Below are 16,953 nucleotides of genomic sequence, written 5' to 3'. Positions count from 1 at the left end.
TCGGTATTTGGATGGGCATCATACCTAGAACATGCATGCTCTTCAGCCATGTGAGACATCTTCTGCAATAGCAGAAAGGCTTTGACTAGGAAATGGTACCTAGCTAAATGGAAATGCTTCTCATCCTGGACGCAACGAAGAGGCATTCTACCAGAAGCTATGGATATTCCACTCATTCTAGACTATCCTATCTTTTGAAGACATCAGGTCTCTCCCTCAGCTCCTTGCCAGTCTGCTTAGTGGCGATCAGTGCATTCCATCCACCTACTGAAGGCTACTCTGTTTTCACACACTCGCTAGCCAATTGACTCTGGAAAGGCCTGATAACTTTCCCACGCCTCAAAAGATTGTGCCCCAAGGGGACATGAATCTTGTTCTTTTGGTACTGACCTGGTTCCCCTTTAGCTACTTGCCCCATGTTTCTCCTCTCCATGAAGGTCGCCTTCCTTGTAACCATCACATTGGCTAGGAGGGTTAGTGAACTCAGAGCAGTGATGGCAGACCCTCCATACACTGTGTTCCACAAAGATAGTTTCTTTACACCTATGCCCCAAATTTATCCCTAAAGTGGTTAACCAATCTATTCACTTACCTTTATTCTTCCCCATATTGCACGCATCTGCAGAAAAATGTAGACTCCACTCTCTTGATGTTTGATGAGCCTTGGCCTTTTACCTGCAGAGATCAAAACCAGTCAGGAAGTCCCAGAGACTGTTTGTCACTCTAGCAGAGACAATCGGTGGGCATGCCATCTCCACTGAGAGAATTTCCAAATGGATATCTGGTTGCATTCTACTCTGTCAGCTCTTGAACCGCCCTCCCCCTACAGAGATACGAGCTCATTCCACTAGAGCTCAAGCAACAAATGTAGTTTCTCTTCAGGACATACCCCTCCTGGAGCCATGTGGAGCTCCATCTACATGTTTGCAAGTCCTGGTACAGGACTCAGCTGCTGATGCCTCCTTTGGATTGATGGTTCTCTGTTCAACCCTGCTGTCCTCATTCTCGAGCCTTCCTCCTAGCTTGCTTCTTGCTTGCTTATATATACACACCTGCCCTGCCCCTGGAAATTTCCACTGCTTGCATCCGAAGAAGTGGGTATTCACCCACGAAAGCTCATGCTGCAAAACATCTGTTAGTCTATAAGGTGCCACAGGATTCTTTGCTGCTTCCTCCTACTTATGTACTGCTTGTCAGTCACCCACAGTGGGCTACAATAGGGACCATTACTCAAAGAAGAAGAAGAGGTTACTTACTTGTAACTGGAGGTTCTTCAAGATGTGTGCTCCCTATCTGTATTCCACTACCCACCCTCTGCTTTGAATCTTGTCTGATTTGAACTGGAGAAGGAACTGAAGAGGTGGTCGGTCGGTATGCCTTGCCCTTTATTTCCTTGGTCGGAGGCATAAGGCAAGCCAGGGCGCATGCATGGACTAGACACTACTTTTAAATTCTCAAACTCTAGGCACATGGTGCATGTGCATAACCCACTGTGGTATATAGATAGGAACCACCCATCTCAAAGAATCTCCATTTACATGTAAGTAACTCCCTCTTTTGCCATGTGACTTAGTTCTCAGGCTGGGTCACCTTCAATCTCACCTGTTTCAGGGTAAGCCAGAGTTTTTTTAACAAGCAGTCCCAGGACCTCACACCAAGTCGGCAACCCTGGTCCACACCTGATGGTCCTTCTGTCCCCTTGTGTTTGGGGTCTTCCCTCTAGTCTTTCTGGTAAGGCTGTAGGGGAACTTAGTCCCTCCCTCTCCCCTGGGTTCCACTCCACTTTGAGATGTCCCTCTTATGGAGATCTGCAGTGTGGGGCTCAGTGTATACCCTGGTACAAGCTTCTACAGCAGGTGCATCCTCCGTAGCAGAGCGGTTCCAATCTGTAATAGAGCAGGGTCCTCACACCCTTCTTGTGAGTCACCTCAAGTGAAATACATATAAGGACCATCACTCAAAGAAGAACGTGTTTATACAGTAACTGGAGTTCTTCAAGGTGTGCGGTCCCTGCCCTCCCTCCCCTCTGTCTTGGATTGTTATCCTAAGCTTATTTGCAATAGTGAAGGAATTAGAGAGGCAATCTAGACCACCCCTTAAATCCTCAGTTTGGAGCATGAGGAGGACAAGGGTGTAGCCGTGGACAAATAGACACTGCTAGCGAAAAAAAACTTCTGGTCTCAGGCTCATGGCACACATGTGCATCTTGAGTGGAATATACATAGGGATCAAACATCTCAAAGAACTCCAGGTACTATACAACATAAGTAACCAGATTTCTTATACTTCATTAATACAGTAACAAAAGTACTTGTTTACAATGACAATTCCTGTAAGAAATCCATGTTAGTGCAAAAATGGAAGTCAAATATTTAAAATTGTGTATTAATTTTTTCTTGCAAACCTTCTTTTTACAGGTGGTGATGGCACTGCTCAAATACTGGCCAAAGACTCACAGTCCAAAGGAAGTCATGTTTTTAAATGAACTAGAGGAAATTTTAGATGTAATTGAACCATCTGAATTCGTAAAGGTTATGGAGCCTCTTTTCAGACAGCTAGCCAAATGTGTGTCCAGTCCACACTTCCAGGTCTGTACTTCAAGGAACTCATAAAACCAGATCTTCAGTTTAGGATTTTTACATTGTTAGCGAATTGATCATTTTAGATATATATGTACTAAAATTTTAGTATGTTAAAAATGCTGAAAAAATAGCACATAGTTGGATGTCTATCTTTAGTGAGCCCATGATAGGGGGCTCAGAGGGCCAGGCAACTTAGTGGTTGTTGCACCCAGCTTCCTGCCCCTTGCTTCTCTGTCAGGGCAGTAGAGGTACCTGTTCATGACCATAAGCTGAGGATCTTCAGCTTTCCACCCACATCATGATCTAGGCTCTTGGGGGTGTTGTGGCAGGGGAGTTCAGCCTCTCACCGAGACAGCACCATCGCGACTGAGCTTCTGAGGCTGTGTCCACCTCTGTGATGCTGTCCTGGCATCAGGGTCAGTGGCCAGCACAATGGCCTTACTGGAATGCCTGGGGCATGCTGGTTATGCCGATGCTGTCTTCGCACCAGTTGTCTGATGCGGTAACCGACAAGCATCAGGTTGCACCAATGGCACCAGAAGGGCAGGTGCCCACCCTAAGACCTCCTTTCACCCCAGGGGATGATGCCCCGGACCCTCCCTCAGTGGTCCTATCATCCTCATCCTCTACACATAAGGCTACAGTGGGGCCCTCTCGCACTAGCCCACTGGACAATTTTAAGGAGCACCAAGTCCTGCTCCAAAGGGTGGCCACTAACTTAGGCCTAGAGGTGGAAGAGATTGTGGCGCAATCAGACACTTTGTTTATTGTGCTCGCACGTGCACGAAGGGATTCTAAAGATTGCCAAAGCCCTCTGGCACACCCCATCCTCAATTACACCCACCTCCAAGAGGGTTGAAAAGAGCTATTTCGTCCCAGCCAAGGGGTTCGAATACTTGTACGCTCACCTGCCCCCAAGGTCGTTGGTAGTTTCTGCGGCCAACAAGAAAGATAAGCAAGGACAATCTGGTTCCACCACCCAAAATAAGGAGGCCAAGAGACTGGATCTTTTTGGAAGGAAAATTTATTCCACAGCCAGTCTCCAGTTCAGAGTCGCAAACCACCAGGCTCTTTTGGGGAGATATAACTTTCAACTTATGGGACTCCCTCCATGAGTTCAAGGACTCCATGCCCCACAATGCGGCCCAAAAATTCGGGGCCCTTGTTGAGGAGGGTACTATTGCAGCTCGGTGTTCCCTCCAAATGGCATGGGATGTGGCCAATTCAGCAGCCAGAGTGGTCACTTCAGCGATGGCCATGAGGCGCTGTTCCTGACTTCAGTACGCAGGCCTGTCCCAGGAGATGCGGTCTTTTATCCATGATTTCCCAGATGGATATGAGCTCCACAGGTTGAAGGACACTCAGGCTCACTGGGGTTGCATACGCTTCAGTTGGTGACTAAACAGTTCCAGATGCCCCCGCCACTAAGGCCTTGACAGTTTTGACAAGAGTCTGCAAGGAGAAGGAATAAGGACAGGAGTTTTAGTTGTCGCCACCCTTCCTCCTCCTGTTCACCTGCACAACCTGGACCGGTGAAACATCATGGAGGCCAGAAGCATGCGTTTTGAGGGTGCACTCGAGAGCGATGCCCCAGTCAACTTCCCAGATCCGCCTCATTCTTTCCTCAACTGTCTTCGTCCCTACCGTTCGGCCTGGTCACAGGTTACCTCAGATCGCTGGGTGCTAGAAATTGTATCGGTGGGATACACCCTCCAATTCTTGGCCACCACCACCCCCAACTCCATTCCCTCTTTAGGGATGCTTCTCATGTGAAACTCCTCATTAAAGAGGTAGACAACCTCCTGCAGCTGGGGGCAGTGGAGGAGATCCCTCGAAATGAAGGGGAAAAGATTCTACTCCTGTTATTTCCTAATCCTGAAGGCAAAAGGGGGCCTAAGACCCATTCCTGACTTGCAGCAACTCAAAAATGTCTCAAGAAGTTGAAGTTCCACATGGCTTCTCTGGCCTCCATCATCCTCTCCCTGGATCCGGGAGTCTGGTACACTGCTCTCGACTTGAAAGTCGCTTACTTTCATATTTCCATCTTCCAAGGACACAGAAAATCCCTCTGTTTTATGGTGGGCCAGCGTCACTTCCAATTCCCGGTGTTACACTTTGGCCTCTCTTTGGCCCCGCGAGTATTTACAAAATGCATGGCCCCAGTAGCTTCAGGCCTTGCTTTTTTTTTTATAGAGGTTAGCGATAGACAGTCACCAACCCCTAAGTCCTCCAAGTGTCCCTCTGGAGTGCTCAGCCCATGATCCACCAAACAGTCACAAAGCTTTTAGATCTTCTGTACTCACAGGAATAGTATGTCCCAGCTTGTAAGATTCAACTCAGGATTACCGTACTTAACGTACAGCACTTAGCTATATCTGTAGTGAAAACAAGAATGAGTTTATCATCAAAGAACAGAGATTCAAGTGATAAAGAGTGAGAATATTGGAGACAAATGGTTAAAGGTAAAATAAAATTATAACACTCTTTCTGAAGACTAAATTTATCGAGTGCTTGCTCATGTCGCAGGTGCTGTTGAGTCCAGTGCGGGACCACCCCCTGGCACCTGGAAGTCATTGTGGCGCTAGCGGGACAGCGGTGCCTTCCACCCCGGAGGCCTTTGCTGCGGCCAGAAAGGGACCTAGTGACACTCCCAGTTCTGCCAATCCCAATGGGTCAACCACTGGCTCCCAATGAGTGTGTGAAGCAGAATGGAGCATATGGGGCCCCGAGCTCATACCCGGCTCCAGGGTCTTCGGTACCAACCAGAGCCAAATCGGCCGTCATGTCATTGATGAGGACTTACCTGATCTGGCACTGATCCCTGGACCCTCGTCATCAACTGGCAGAAGTGACGGGGTACCACCCCTCCCCCACCCCATTGGCCTCCTCAGAAGGACTCAGTCCTTAGCCCCAGCAGCCAGCCCGCGTCTTGGCTCCACTGCCTCTACAGGAGTTGTTCAAGAAACGGTGCAGGAGTTACAAGCATAGACAACTGCCCACTCTACCTCAACCTCCTACCAGGATCACACAGATACCCAAGAGGCGCAAAACAAAACTTTTGAAGGCACACCCGAGAGCATTATATCAGTTCCTGCATCGGATTCTGCCCCCCTTTTGTTTTCAGACCAACTCTACCACTTCAGCCTGGCATGATCCCTCATCACCTGAGGCCACTGGATGCTGAGTACGGTAGAGGAAGATTACACCCTTCAGTTTTCTTCCACCACCCCCATCCTTCTCACAAGCAACTTCTAGCACAAGAGGTCCAAGCCCTCCTGCGAGTAGGGGCTGTGGAAAAGGTGCATCAGAATTTGAAAGGGAAGGGGTTTTACTCCTAATATTTCCTAATCCTGAAAGCCAAAGGGGGTCTTCAACCCATCCTGGACCTGCATCATCACAACAGTTATCTCAAGAAACTGAAGTTCCGCATGGTCTCCCTGGCCTCCATTATTCCCTCATTGGATCCAGGGAACTGGTATGCTGCCCTCAACTTGAAAGATGCCTATTTCCATCTTCCAAGGCCACAGAAGGTTCCTCAGATTTATCGTAAACCAAACCGATTACCAATTCACTGTCTTCCCCTGTGGTCTGTCAGCAGCCTCTCAGGTTTTCACAGAATGGTGGTGGTAGTGGCCTTCTTCAGAAGGCAAGGTGTCAGAGTTTAACTGTACCCTAACAACTGGCTGATCAAGGGCTGTTCAGAGGCTCAACTGAAGCATCAGCCTGGTCCAAGCCACCTTCAGTGCACTGGGCCTGCTGTTAAACCAGCAAAAGTCAATTCTCAGTCCCATCCAGAGAATGGAGTTTATCAAAGCAGTACTAGACTTGACCCAGGCCAGAGCCTTCCTTCCAGAAACTCGATTCCAGGCAATATCGGCTCTGATATCCAAGGTTAAGGCCCATCCCATAACGACAGCCCTGTTTTCCCTCAAACTTTTGGACACATGGCTGTGTGCACTTACATGGTATGGCACACAAGGCTGCACCTCAGATCCCTGCATACTTGGTTGGCCCGGTGCTTGCAGTTCCCGCCCTAGTCCTCATCTCCCTTGACCGATGAAGGATCCCCGATCAGTGGCTGCAGGCCTTTCCTTGTTACAAACCCCTCCCCCAGCCTTCAGTATCTTTCATTTCAGATGCATATGATCTAGGTTGGGGAGCTCACCTCAGGACTCAAGGCCTGTGGTTCCTGGAAGAGCTCTCCTTATGCATAAATGTCAGAGAGCTCAAAGTGATCCACTTTGCTTGCCAAGTGTTTCTTTCCCAGATCATGGACAAAGTTGTGCAAGTGCTTATGGACAACATGGCAGCCATGGTTTACATCAACAGAGAGGCACACACTTCTTTACCCTTTACCAGGAGGCTGTTGGTCTGTGGGACTTCTGTATGAAACACTCAATTCACCTCAAGGCTTACCATCTTCCAGGAGCCTGGAATACCCTCGCAGATCACCTCAGTAGGTCTTTTTCCTCTCATCATGAATGGTTCCTTCATCCAGAGATGACGAGATCCATCTTCCAGAGGTGGAGGGTCTCCCCAGGTAGGCCTGTTTGCAACCAGGCAGAACAAAAAATGTCAGCAGTTTTTTCTCATTACTGATCACAGCCCAGGTTCTCAGATGCCTTCCTGCTTTTATGGACAGAGGTCCTATTCTATGCATTTTCTCCAGTTCTAGTACACAGGGTCCTTTTGAAAGTCAAGCGAGAAAAGGCAAGGGTTATCCTGTGTGGCTGTGACAGCATTGGTTCAGCATGCTGCTGGACCTGTCAGTAGCACTGCTGCTGTTGCTCCCACCCCACCTGGATCTGATCTCGCAAGGCCACGGCAGTTTACTCCACCTGAACCTCAGGGCACTTCACCTGACAACGTGGATGCTCCATGGTTGAACCTGGAGGAATAGGCCTGTTCAGAGCAAGTTCGCCAGATCTTGCTAGCTACTGTCCACTTGAGCTACTTACCTAGCCAAATGGAAGTATTCCTTGGTGTAGTCTTCTCAACGAGGTCTCTCACCAACTCAGTCATCCCTCCAGCTGTGCTGGAATACCTGCTCCATCTTAAACAGGGTCTGGCCCTCACATCTATCAAGGTACATCTAATGGCAATCTGTCTTCTACCCTTCTATGGACGGTAGGTCAGTCTTCTCACATGAGATGTCCCATTCACTTCCTTAAATGGGTAGAGAGACTTTATCCTCAAATTTGTGAACCGATTCTACTGTGGGTCTTATCCAGACTCACTGGCCCTCCCTTCAAGCTACTAGCATCATGCCCTCTGTCTCTGGAAGGTTTCCCTCTTGGTAGCAATTACCTCAGCCAGGAGGGTCTCAGAAATTAGGGCCCTTACCTCAGAAACACTGTATGCAATGCTATTTAAGAACAAGGTTCAACTGCACCCCCGCCCAGCTCCTTCCAAAGGTGATCTTGCAGCTTCATATAGTAACCAGGCTATTTTCCTGCCAGTTTTCTTCCTGAAACCACACAAGAATGCAGGGAGCAGTGTTAGAAGTGCCCTGGCCTTCTACATTGAGAGGAGCAAGCCATTCAGTAAATTCACACAGCTCTTCTTGGCAATAGCGGACAGGATGAATGGCCTACCAGTTTCAGCCCAGAGAATCTCATCCTGGATCACCTCCTGTATTCATACATGCTACGAGCTGGTAGGCGTACCACTTCCTGCCATCTTGACCATCCATTCGACCAGAGCTCAAGCTTCATCAGTGGCATTTCTGGCCCAGGTCCCAATCTGAGACATCTGCAGGGCTGCGACATGGTCGTCACTGCATACCTTCTCTACCCACTACGCCATCCCACAGCAGGCTAGAGACAATGCCAAGTTCAGAAGAGCAGTGCTGCCATCCGCATGTCCATGTACTCTGAGCCCACCTCTTTGGTTACCACTTGAGTCACCTAACATGGAATGGACAAGAACAGTAACTAACCTTTCTGTAACTGTTGTTTTTCGAGATGTGTTACTCATGTCTATTCCACGACCCAGCCTCCTGCCACTCTGTCAAAGTTATCTGGCAAGAAGGAATTGAGAGGATACGGGGCAGGCCTTGTCCCTTTTAATGGCGCATGAACGTGCTGCACCAGAGGGCGCTAGAGCCAGCCCTATGGATACCACTGAGAGAGAAATCTCTGGCAACTGTGCACATGACATGCGCACAACTAATGTGGAATCGACATGAGCAATACATCTCGAAGAACAACAGTTACAGAAAGATTAGCAACCGTTTTTTCTTCTGACTAGAGAAATGTATCTCAACCAAAGTTTTTCCCAGCATTTTCAGCCATGCCTGGCTGAGAACCCTTTTTCATTAAGCAAATCCCACTGTCAGTTTCCTTCCTTGGTGAAGGATTCCAGAGTGCCTCTCTGCTCCCCCAATACATAAGAACATATCTTTGATGTTTACCTGAAATAGGGTTACCCCTGCTGTTTATTTCCTCCTGTCAATTTCCTTCTCAAATCTCTGCCAGCTCTTACTTAACATTTGACTTAGAATGCTAATACATTTCTACTATATGACATACAATACACAGTGATCCACCATGGAGACAAGTGTCTCCCACTCTCTGCCTGTAGAAGTTTGTTTCCAGATACTGTTCTTGAGTGACCTGTCTTAACTCTGAGAACATAATTTTTAGAATATATACATAACTCTTCATGTGTGTTCTGTGTACACATTTCACAATGATTGATTACTAGTATGACACACACTTTCATTAGAGACATTACATATTTTTAGTGAACCCATGGAATCCTTGTATCCCTGTGTGCCTCTGTGCCTTCTGCGAGTTGGCATCGAGATCCTTGGATCACAGCAGTTATTAAGTTTCTTAGCTGTGCTGCAGGGCTACTGTAGAAGTACCAAATTGGCACCGACTTTCTTGACTGAGAACCTTTTTTTAAATGCAAGAAGAGTGTTACTGCCTACATGACCCCAACAGATCACAGGGGATTCTATTTAAATTGTGAATGTGCTGCATCCTAGATAAAATGGAGGGCACAGGACACATGTTTCTTAAGAATGATTTGTAGCCATATGTCTCTCAAATACACAGTTCTGACCCAGATTAAAAAATAAACCATGACTTTGAATTTCTTTATGGTAATTTCAAAATATTTTGGTACTTAATATTTGGTATCCTCAATTCTCTCCAAGCCATTTTATTTCCTAATTTCAGTTCTGTTCAGCAAACTTTATGGTATGAAAATGCTAACTGGAAGATGGATAAAGTAGTGTGCTTACCTTCATGTCTTTCAGGTGGCAGAACGAGCACTATACTACTGGAATAATGAGTACATTATGAGTTTAATCAGTGACAATGCAGCAAAGATTTTGCCCATCATGTTTCCATCGTTGTACCGAAATTCAAAGACACATTGGAACAAGTAAGAAACTCTTGTACAAATAATATATTTAATGTATTTAAAGGCCTTTCTAAGTGTTGTTAATGTTACTTATCTAACAGTAATGAACTTTAGTTTCAAACAATTAGGGTTAAAATGCCTTGTGTTTGTGAATTACCTGTTGTAGCTACAGTATAATCATGGTATCAGAATAGCAGCCGTGTTAGTCTGTATCCGCAAAAAGAACAGGAGTACTTGTGGCACCTTAGAGACTAACAAATTTATTTGAGCATAAACTTTTGTGGGCTACAGCGCACTTCATCAGATGCATCATGCATATTCACAATATTTCTACCAAGACCTTAAGAATGGGAAAGGAGATGAGTGAGGGCAAATGCCATATCACCTATCAGAGGGCCCAGGAAATGCATTTGAGAGGGTGGACTCTTTCCTGTAAAAATATGTTTTAGTGCAGCTTGTCTCCTACACCATATTTTATTTTGGATTATTTATATTGAGTAAATTAAATGTGTATTGCATAGTAGTTTAGTGGTTACTAAAGACAAATTTTGATGGTTGACGTCTAAACTTTGTTGACCTACATTTTTCCATTGATAATCATTTGTATATCCATATGAAAATCATTTTATTTTCTTTTTTCTTCCTTTTCTCAGCATTTGTCTCCTGTTTTCTTTCTCTGTCTACATATCACCTTTGTTTTTCCCTTTTCATCCACACAATTGTGTAATACTCAAGCATGAAAGTACTCCTAGTCAGCTCCATCCTGCAGCTGCTCCAGCTGCGAAACAGTTTTGTGTTGAGCTAGTGTGCAAGAGCTGGTGGTGTGGTTGTTCCATAGCTCATTGCTGTAGAGTGAGGACTACTGATTGGTTGGCCTACAGTAATGCCTGATGACTCTCCCACTAACTTCAGTGAAAGGTATACTGAGGGAAGTGTGTGCAATAACTGGATACAGGTGATCCATTGATATACTGATTTTAAAAATATTATCTGGATTACTTTTAAAAGAAAAACTGTAATCCTAAAAAAAAATTCATGTGGTGAATAGTAAATATGGGTTACTTTCAGTTGTTTTTCTCACTTTTTACGGCCATCCATTCGTTCTGTCCTGAGCATGAGTGAAGTCCTGAAATCCAGTACACCCCCACACTCACTGTGTAACCAACATGAATGATGCAAATTAACAATGTAACTAATTTATTTTCTGATCTGGTGATCAGTAATTTATAATAGATTACTTCTGCAGAGTAAACTTTTACTTCCTTGGCAGTGTGCACTATATAATGCAGATGAAGATTTGTTGTTGTTGTTTTTCATGCTGTTTCTAATCTGTTTGCTTATATACTCCTGGGGGAATTCTGCACACAATATTTTAAAATTCTGCATATTTTATTTGTCAAAATAACACAATATAATCATTCCAGTTTCAATTATTTTTGGTAAGTTATTTCAAAATACCTGTCAACAAGTATGTCAACAATACAGACAACAGCAAAATATATTTCCCCAGGATTAGAGAGTTAAAGAAACACCTATGACAACCCAGTTCCAGTTGGGGGGGCTATGTGGGGCCCCCAGAGCCCAGACACCTGCACTCTTATCTCCCCAGAGCCCAGATGCGGGGCACACCCTGGCCCAGATACCAGCACCCCCCTCCCACCAGAGCTCAGCCACCAGCACCCCTAGAGCCTTTACTCCCCCGTTTCTTTACTGTCCTGCCAGGGGTGCAGCCCTCCCCTTCCTCACCCTTTGCCGGGAGAGTGAGGATCAAGTAGAGCATGAAGCCTCTAGTCAGCCAGGCTGGGCAGGCCGCTCACTGCAAGCTGGACTCTGTGGGGTGGGGGAGAAAGGGAATTTTGCGAAATTCTGCATTGCGCAGAATTCCCCTAGAAGTAGTTTAATACTAGTTTTAAAGAGCCCTATTATTATTGTGAGTCAGTATTTTATATATTTCTACCATATGTGTATAGCTGTGGTTATGCTTTCAGAATAAGTTTTACATTATGCAGACTCCTCTATATCAGTATAGAAATATTTACAGAATTTCAGTCAGTTGACAGTATAAATGTATCACCTGCTGAGGTCTATATTACGGTTTTAATTTTTTCTAATAATTCTATTTTGATTAAAGTTGTATCAACTTTTAAATTTCGAAAGCAACCGTATATTGATGCACAATATTATATAAAGGAGAATTAGAACTTCCGAAGAACATTTTTCATTAACAAGTGGCAAATACTGCTGTAGAGTAAGTAAACTGTATAAGAAGATGCTTAAAACATTTAATGATTTAGAATTTGTATTAGCCATACTGTAGCTAAAAAGAAACTTCCATTAGTTTTGTCATTATGTATTCTAAAATAATGTAATTTTCTAGTTTTGTAAGTTATAGGCTACTGTTGAACACAGCAAAGTTTAAAATACTGTGAGTTTCAGCATGAAATTTTACTTACAGGACAATACATGGCTTGATATACAATGCTCTGAAACTCTTCATGGAGATGAACCAAAAACTGTTTGACGACTGCACACAGCAATTTAAAGCAGAAAAACTGAAGTAAGTTTCATATTAACATTTCAGCTTATTCTACAATAACCTGTTCAGAGAATTTTCATTGTTTACTTTGAAAAGTTACTCTCGCTTTAAAAAAAAAAAAGTTGTGCCCGTTTTATTCAGCACAAAAATCTGAAAATTCACATGGTGAGATTCTTTTGCTTTTCAACATGCATGAACTGTGAAATGTATTTAAAAATGAAGTGTTTAAAATAATAGTTCAAACCTAATATTGCTGCTGACAGCCATCTTTCTGCAAAATCATTGTTGTGACACCACCAGTCTCAAAGTCCAACAGAAGAGAATAACTAATTTACATCTTGCTTTTATTTTAGATGCATTATTTGCCATCTATCCCCCACATCCCCACCCTAATACTTTTCAGAATTCTCTAGCATTGTTTTGTAGAGTGCATGCATGTGCATATATGTACAGGGCATGCATGTATGTGCATGCATGTGCATATATGTATTTTGTCATAAATGCAATTATGGATGTGATATGTTTGTATTATTGCTATGTTGTAGCATATTCCTCACATCTGTAAAGTGAACTATTTAATTTTGCTTAATTTCATCTTTAACCTAGGTACAAATTTAAAAGGAAAAAGCAAGAGATTCCTTTATTTGATAGACTGAGCAGTACTGGGAACTTATTTAATAAATTGTTGATAAATAGGAAAGAAGTATAGTATGGTCAGGTGAACAGAGCAGGGGGTTAGAAGCTTGAACTTTTCTGGTTTTTATTCCCAAATGTGCAACGGACTTGTATAGTCTTTGAGTCACATAATTTCTTTGTGCTTCCACTTCCCCATAGGTATAATAAGTCTAAGAATGTTCACAGGGATGGTTTGAGGCATAAATATTTGCTTGTAAAGTGTTTCAGATCCTGATTAAAGGAACTGTAGAAATGAAAACTGTTGGTGGTTCTGTTTCAGCAAAAGAATATTTGGGGGTTTGAGCAGAACTTGGTTAAAATCATGTTTTTAGTTTAAAAGTGAAATGATTGTGATTTCTTCCTGTAGCAGTCCTTAAGGGCTTAGCAACACATAGTTTTGTTCTGCTTTAACTATATTTATTTGAAATCAGTGCAATCCCTCCCCTCCACCCCGAACTAGTGTAGCCTCAGTTATACTAGGGTATAGGTGCTTGTGCTGGTATATAGGTTATTCCTGTAAATTTAAGTGAAAGTGAGCTAGAATATGTCGTATGAGACAAATTTTAAAAGTATTCTCTCAAAAGGATGAAAAAAATGTGTACGTCATAGAAAGAAGCAAAAAAGATAAATAGGACTGAGTTTTTGGTATACTATTTTTCTAGTAAAAACAATTCTACTTATTTTTTATATTAGAAAATAAAGTCTTTATTCTTTTTTTTTCTTGAGTGCAGCAGAGTCCAGACAAGAAACTGAATCCTGAGCAACTGAAGGAGTGATTTTTGCTCATGAATTAAAATTCATTTGAGGAGGGAGGTGTTGATTTAACACAACCACGTGAGGGGACACACTCTTAAATATTTAGAACTCCTACTCTACCATCTGAACGCTGAGAAAGCTCCCACTGCGTGTTGATACCCTGGCCCCACTAAAGTCAATTGAAGTGTTGCCATTGACTTCAGTAGAGCCAGGATTTCACACCAGTTCTCTGGCCAAGGAGTTAGTCAGCTAAAAAGAGGAATAAGGGTTAATCCTGATTTTTCTGAGGTGGAAGAGAAGCTGGGGGGGAAAAATCCCTGTCTTTTCAATAGTAATTTTGGCCTTTTTTACTCCACAAGCAAGCCATAAGGGCACAAGCTCATTCCCCTCCCCACACACTTTGCAAATCACCTTTGAATGTACATCTCTCAAACAAGTTTAGACAATAACTAGACCCTTTCCCTTGATTTGTTTTCCTCAAGTATTTCACCATTAATGAAGCATTATTCAATTTCAAAATAGTTTTTTTATCAATGTGGTCATTATTTTATTTAAATTTAAATAAACTGCAATCAGAACAGTGGAAATAAACAATGTCCTTTACTGTTACTTTTGGATTCTACCTTTATAATTATTTGAGTATACACCAGTCTAAATGCCGAAGATTTTTTTTGCTGTAATCATGTATTTTTTAGCAACATATAGCTGTCAAAGTCAAATGGATTGTGCACAAGGTGAGAATGCCAGTCAGTTTATTGTAATAAAGTGTCCTTATTTTCTTGAGACAGTTGTCACTCTTTTGTTTTAATGTTGCCCTGGAATCACAACTAGCAGTGTGGTATGGTTTAGATATGTATATGGGCAAACTGTCCATCAAAAATTGGTAGAAGATGCATCTAAACAGGTGAAATAACCAATTATTCACTATTCTGTTTAAGAATAGTATGAGAGTTGTAACTTATAAATTCACTGAGTTTATCTGTTACCTCTGTTTTTAAATTTTTTTTGCAGAGAGAAGCTAAAATCGAAGGAAAGGGAAGAAGCATGGGTTAAAATAGAAAATCTAGCCAAATCAAATCCCCAGGTATTTAGAAAAGATTAACATATTCATGTTAAAAATTCTAGGGTTTTGTTAAATATCAGAGGGGTAACAGATATATGACTGATCCTGGAAATAAAACCATTTCACTAATATTGTATATGAAAAATCTGCAATAAAAATGCTTTTAAAATTTGTAACCTTTCTCTTGTGCAAGTACTTATTTTGCAAACAAGGGTTTCAGACAAGACTGATTTGAAGTACCTTTTCCTTTCTTCCTTTATAAGACATCTATAGAATTGTGGTCTGAAAAGTGATTGTTCAGAATTGCATAAACAGAGATTATAATATTGGTTTCTCTTGAAAAAAACTCCATGTAAACAAAAGCCTAAATTAGAAGAGGGATATTGGGAATTGGAGTGATTTCTACTAAAAGTAGAACTTCTGTCTAGCTGGGATTTGTGACCTGTCAGATTGTTTTACTCTGCCATGCCCAGTGAATTAAAGCAATGGTGCATGTCCCTGTCTGTTGTATCCACATGGTGCCTGGACTGTGTAATGGACTTTTCGTGGGTGAACATGCAGATCAAAACCAGCTCCTAGCTAAAAGGAAAACCACCTTGTTGTTAAGCAGATGTAGTTTCTATAGCCAGCTACAAGGGCAGGTTTTTCTGAAAGAACAAAAACATGTTAGAGTGAACAAGCTATTCTGATTTATTCTTGTCCTATTGCTTTGTGGTGTTCCTATGCTGCTATTTGTTCCTTTAAGTGTCAAATTTCTGGATTTCAATCATGTCAAGGTTTGCTGTTGGCAAAAAGGGGAAACCTTTACCTATAACGTTCTTATCAACCCAAAAGGTTCCTGGCTGAGTACAACTGTTGGGGGATCCAATGGCTGCACTGGTATGATCTTGGTATCAGTTTAATGAATAGTAAAGAATGCAGCTATCTTTTTCTAACTGAAAGACATTTTAGAAATATTTTCTCTCATTGATTTTTCTGGGGGATTACGGGGGAATCCTTTCTAAAGTGGTCATAAAAAATATTTAGTAATTAAAATTCGACAGTTTATCAGTAGGTCAGCTGAGTGAGAGCTTAAGTGCACTGTAACTTTATAAAGAACCATGTATGTGAAAGTAGAGAAATTTAAAACTTTGTGCAACAAAACATATTCTATTTCGATAAACAGATTTTGAGTGTAGTTTTTGATTAGTGCCATAGACAAATTTGATTAATCTTTGCCAGTAATTTTAACCTTACTAAAAAGGCACCGTTACAAAAGTGCTGAATGAAGAGTACATGCTTTTTCAAAATATGTTCATACTTATTCTCACAAACGATAAACAATTGTGCCTTGCTAAAAACCACTGACTTAGTCAGACTCGTATAGTAAAATAATGTAATTGTACAAATGTGAACCTTTTTTCTATTGTTCAAAAAATTATTCTGTGTAACTATGTACATTTTCTAAAACTGATTAGCATAACCTATGTATACAGTACTTTACATAGTCTGCTTGAATGACAAAATTAATATAACCAGCAAGTTAAATTTAAAAACACAAATTAATTTTGACACTTAAGCCCTCAGCCACATGAAGAATCTATATACAGCATATCTGTGCATGCTCTTAGTGCTTTTTTTAATAGGTGACTAAAATTTCTTTCAGAATTTATATCTAGTTATCTGTCTTCTAGTATTTGTTTTTATATTCCTATTTTTTTTAATTTATACGTATTGTTGAAAGGTATTCCTAATTTTGCACCTTTATGTAAAAATAAAAAAGTGTAAGGTATTTTAATTATAGTGACTTAAAAAATTAACTTTTTGTACTTAATTTTCTTCATTTTTCTGCTTTGTATTATGTGTGAAATCAGATATGTCTATTAAGTTACTATTACATTCGGTTACTAAAATAATTGTGGAAAAATCTTAATGGGTTTTAAAATGGTCTATGTATATGTGACACACAGCAATTTTTTCTTTGTTGGTCT

At 42.1% G+C, this 16,953-nt stretch overlaps 1 protein-coding gene and 1 long non-coding RNA gene across 3 annotated transcripts in view; one reads left to right on the top strand and one right to left on the bottom strand.

The window, feature by feature from the left end:
* The window catches only part of PPP2R5C (protein phosphatase 2 regulatory subunit B'gamma), a 170,789-nt gene that overhangs the window by 140,100 nt on the left and 13,736 nt on the right, over nt 1-16,953 (top strand). For both annotated transcript variants that reach the window (XM_039534849.1, XM_039534850.1), the window contains 4 exons: nt 2,418-2,588; nt 9,847-9,974; nt 12,409-12,510; nt 14,932-15,004. In XM_039534849.1, coding sequence (XP_039390783.1) covers nt 2,418-2,588; nt 9,847-9,974; nt 12,409-12,510; nt 14,932-15,004 — 474 coding nt within the window. The remainder of the gene's footprint in view (nt 1-2,417; nt 2,589-9,846; nt 9,975-12,408; nt 12,511-14,931; nt 15,005-16,953) is intronic.
* Nucleotides 3,589-7,661, bottom strand: LOC120403593. The gene is made up of 3 exons (XR_005597610.1): nt 7,541-7,661; nt 6,999-7,128; nt 3,589-4,957 (listed from the first exon to the last, which is right to left on the bottom strand). It is a non-coding gene; the product is annotated as an uncharacterized LOC120403593 (long non-coding RNA).

The sequence above is a fragment of the Mauremys reevesii genome, linkage group 4 (genome assembly GCF_016161935.1).
Source record: "Mauremys reevesii isolate NIE-2019 linkage group 4, ASM1616193v1, whole genome shotgun sequence".
NCBI lineage: Eukaryota > Metazoa > Chordata > Testudines > Geoemydidae > Mauremys > Mauremys reevesii.
This window is presented reverse-complemented; position numbering and strand designations above follow the sequence as displayed.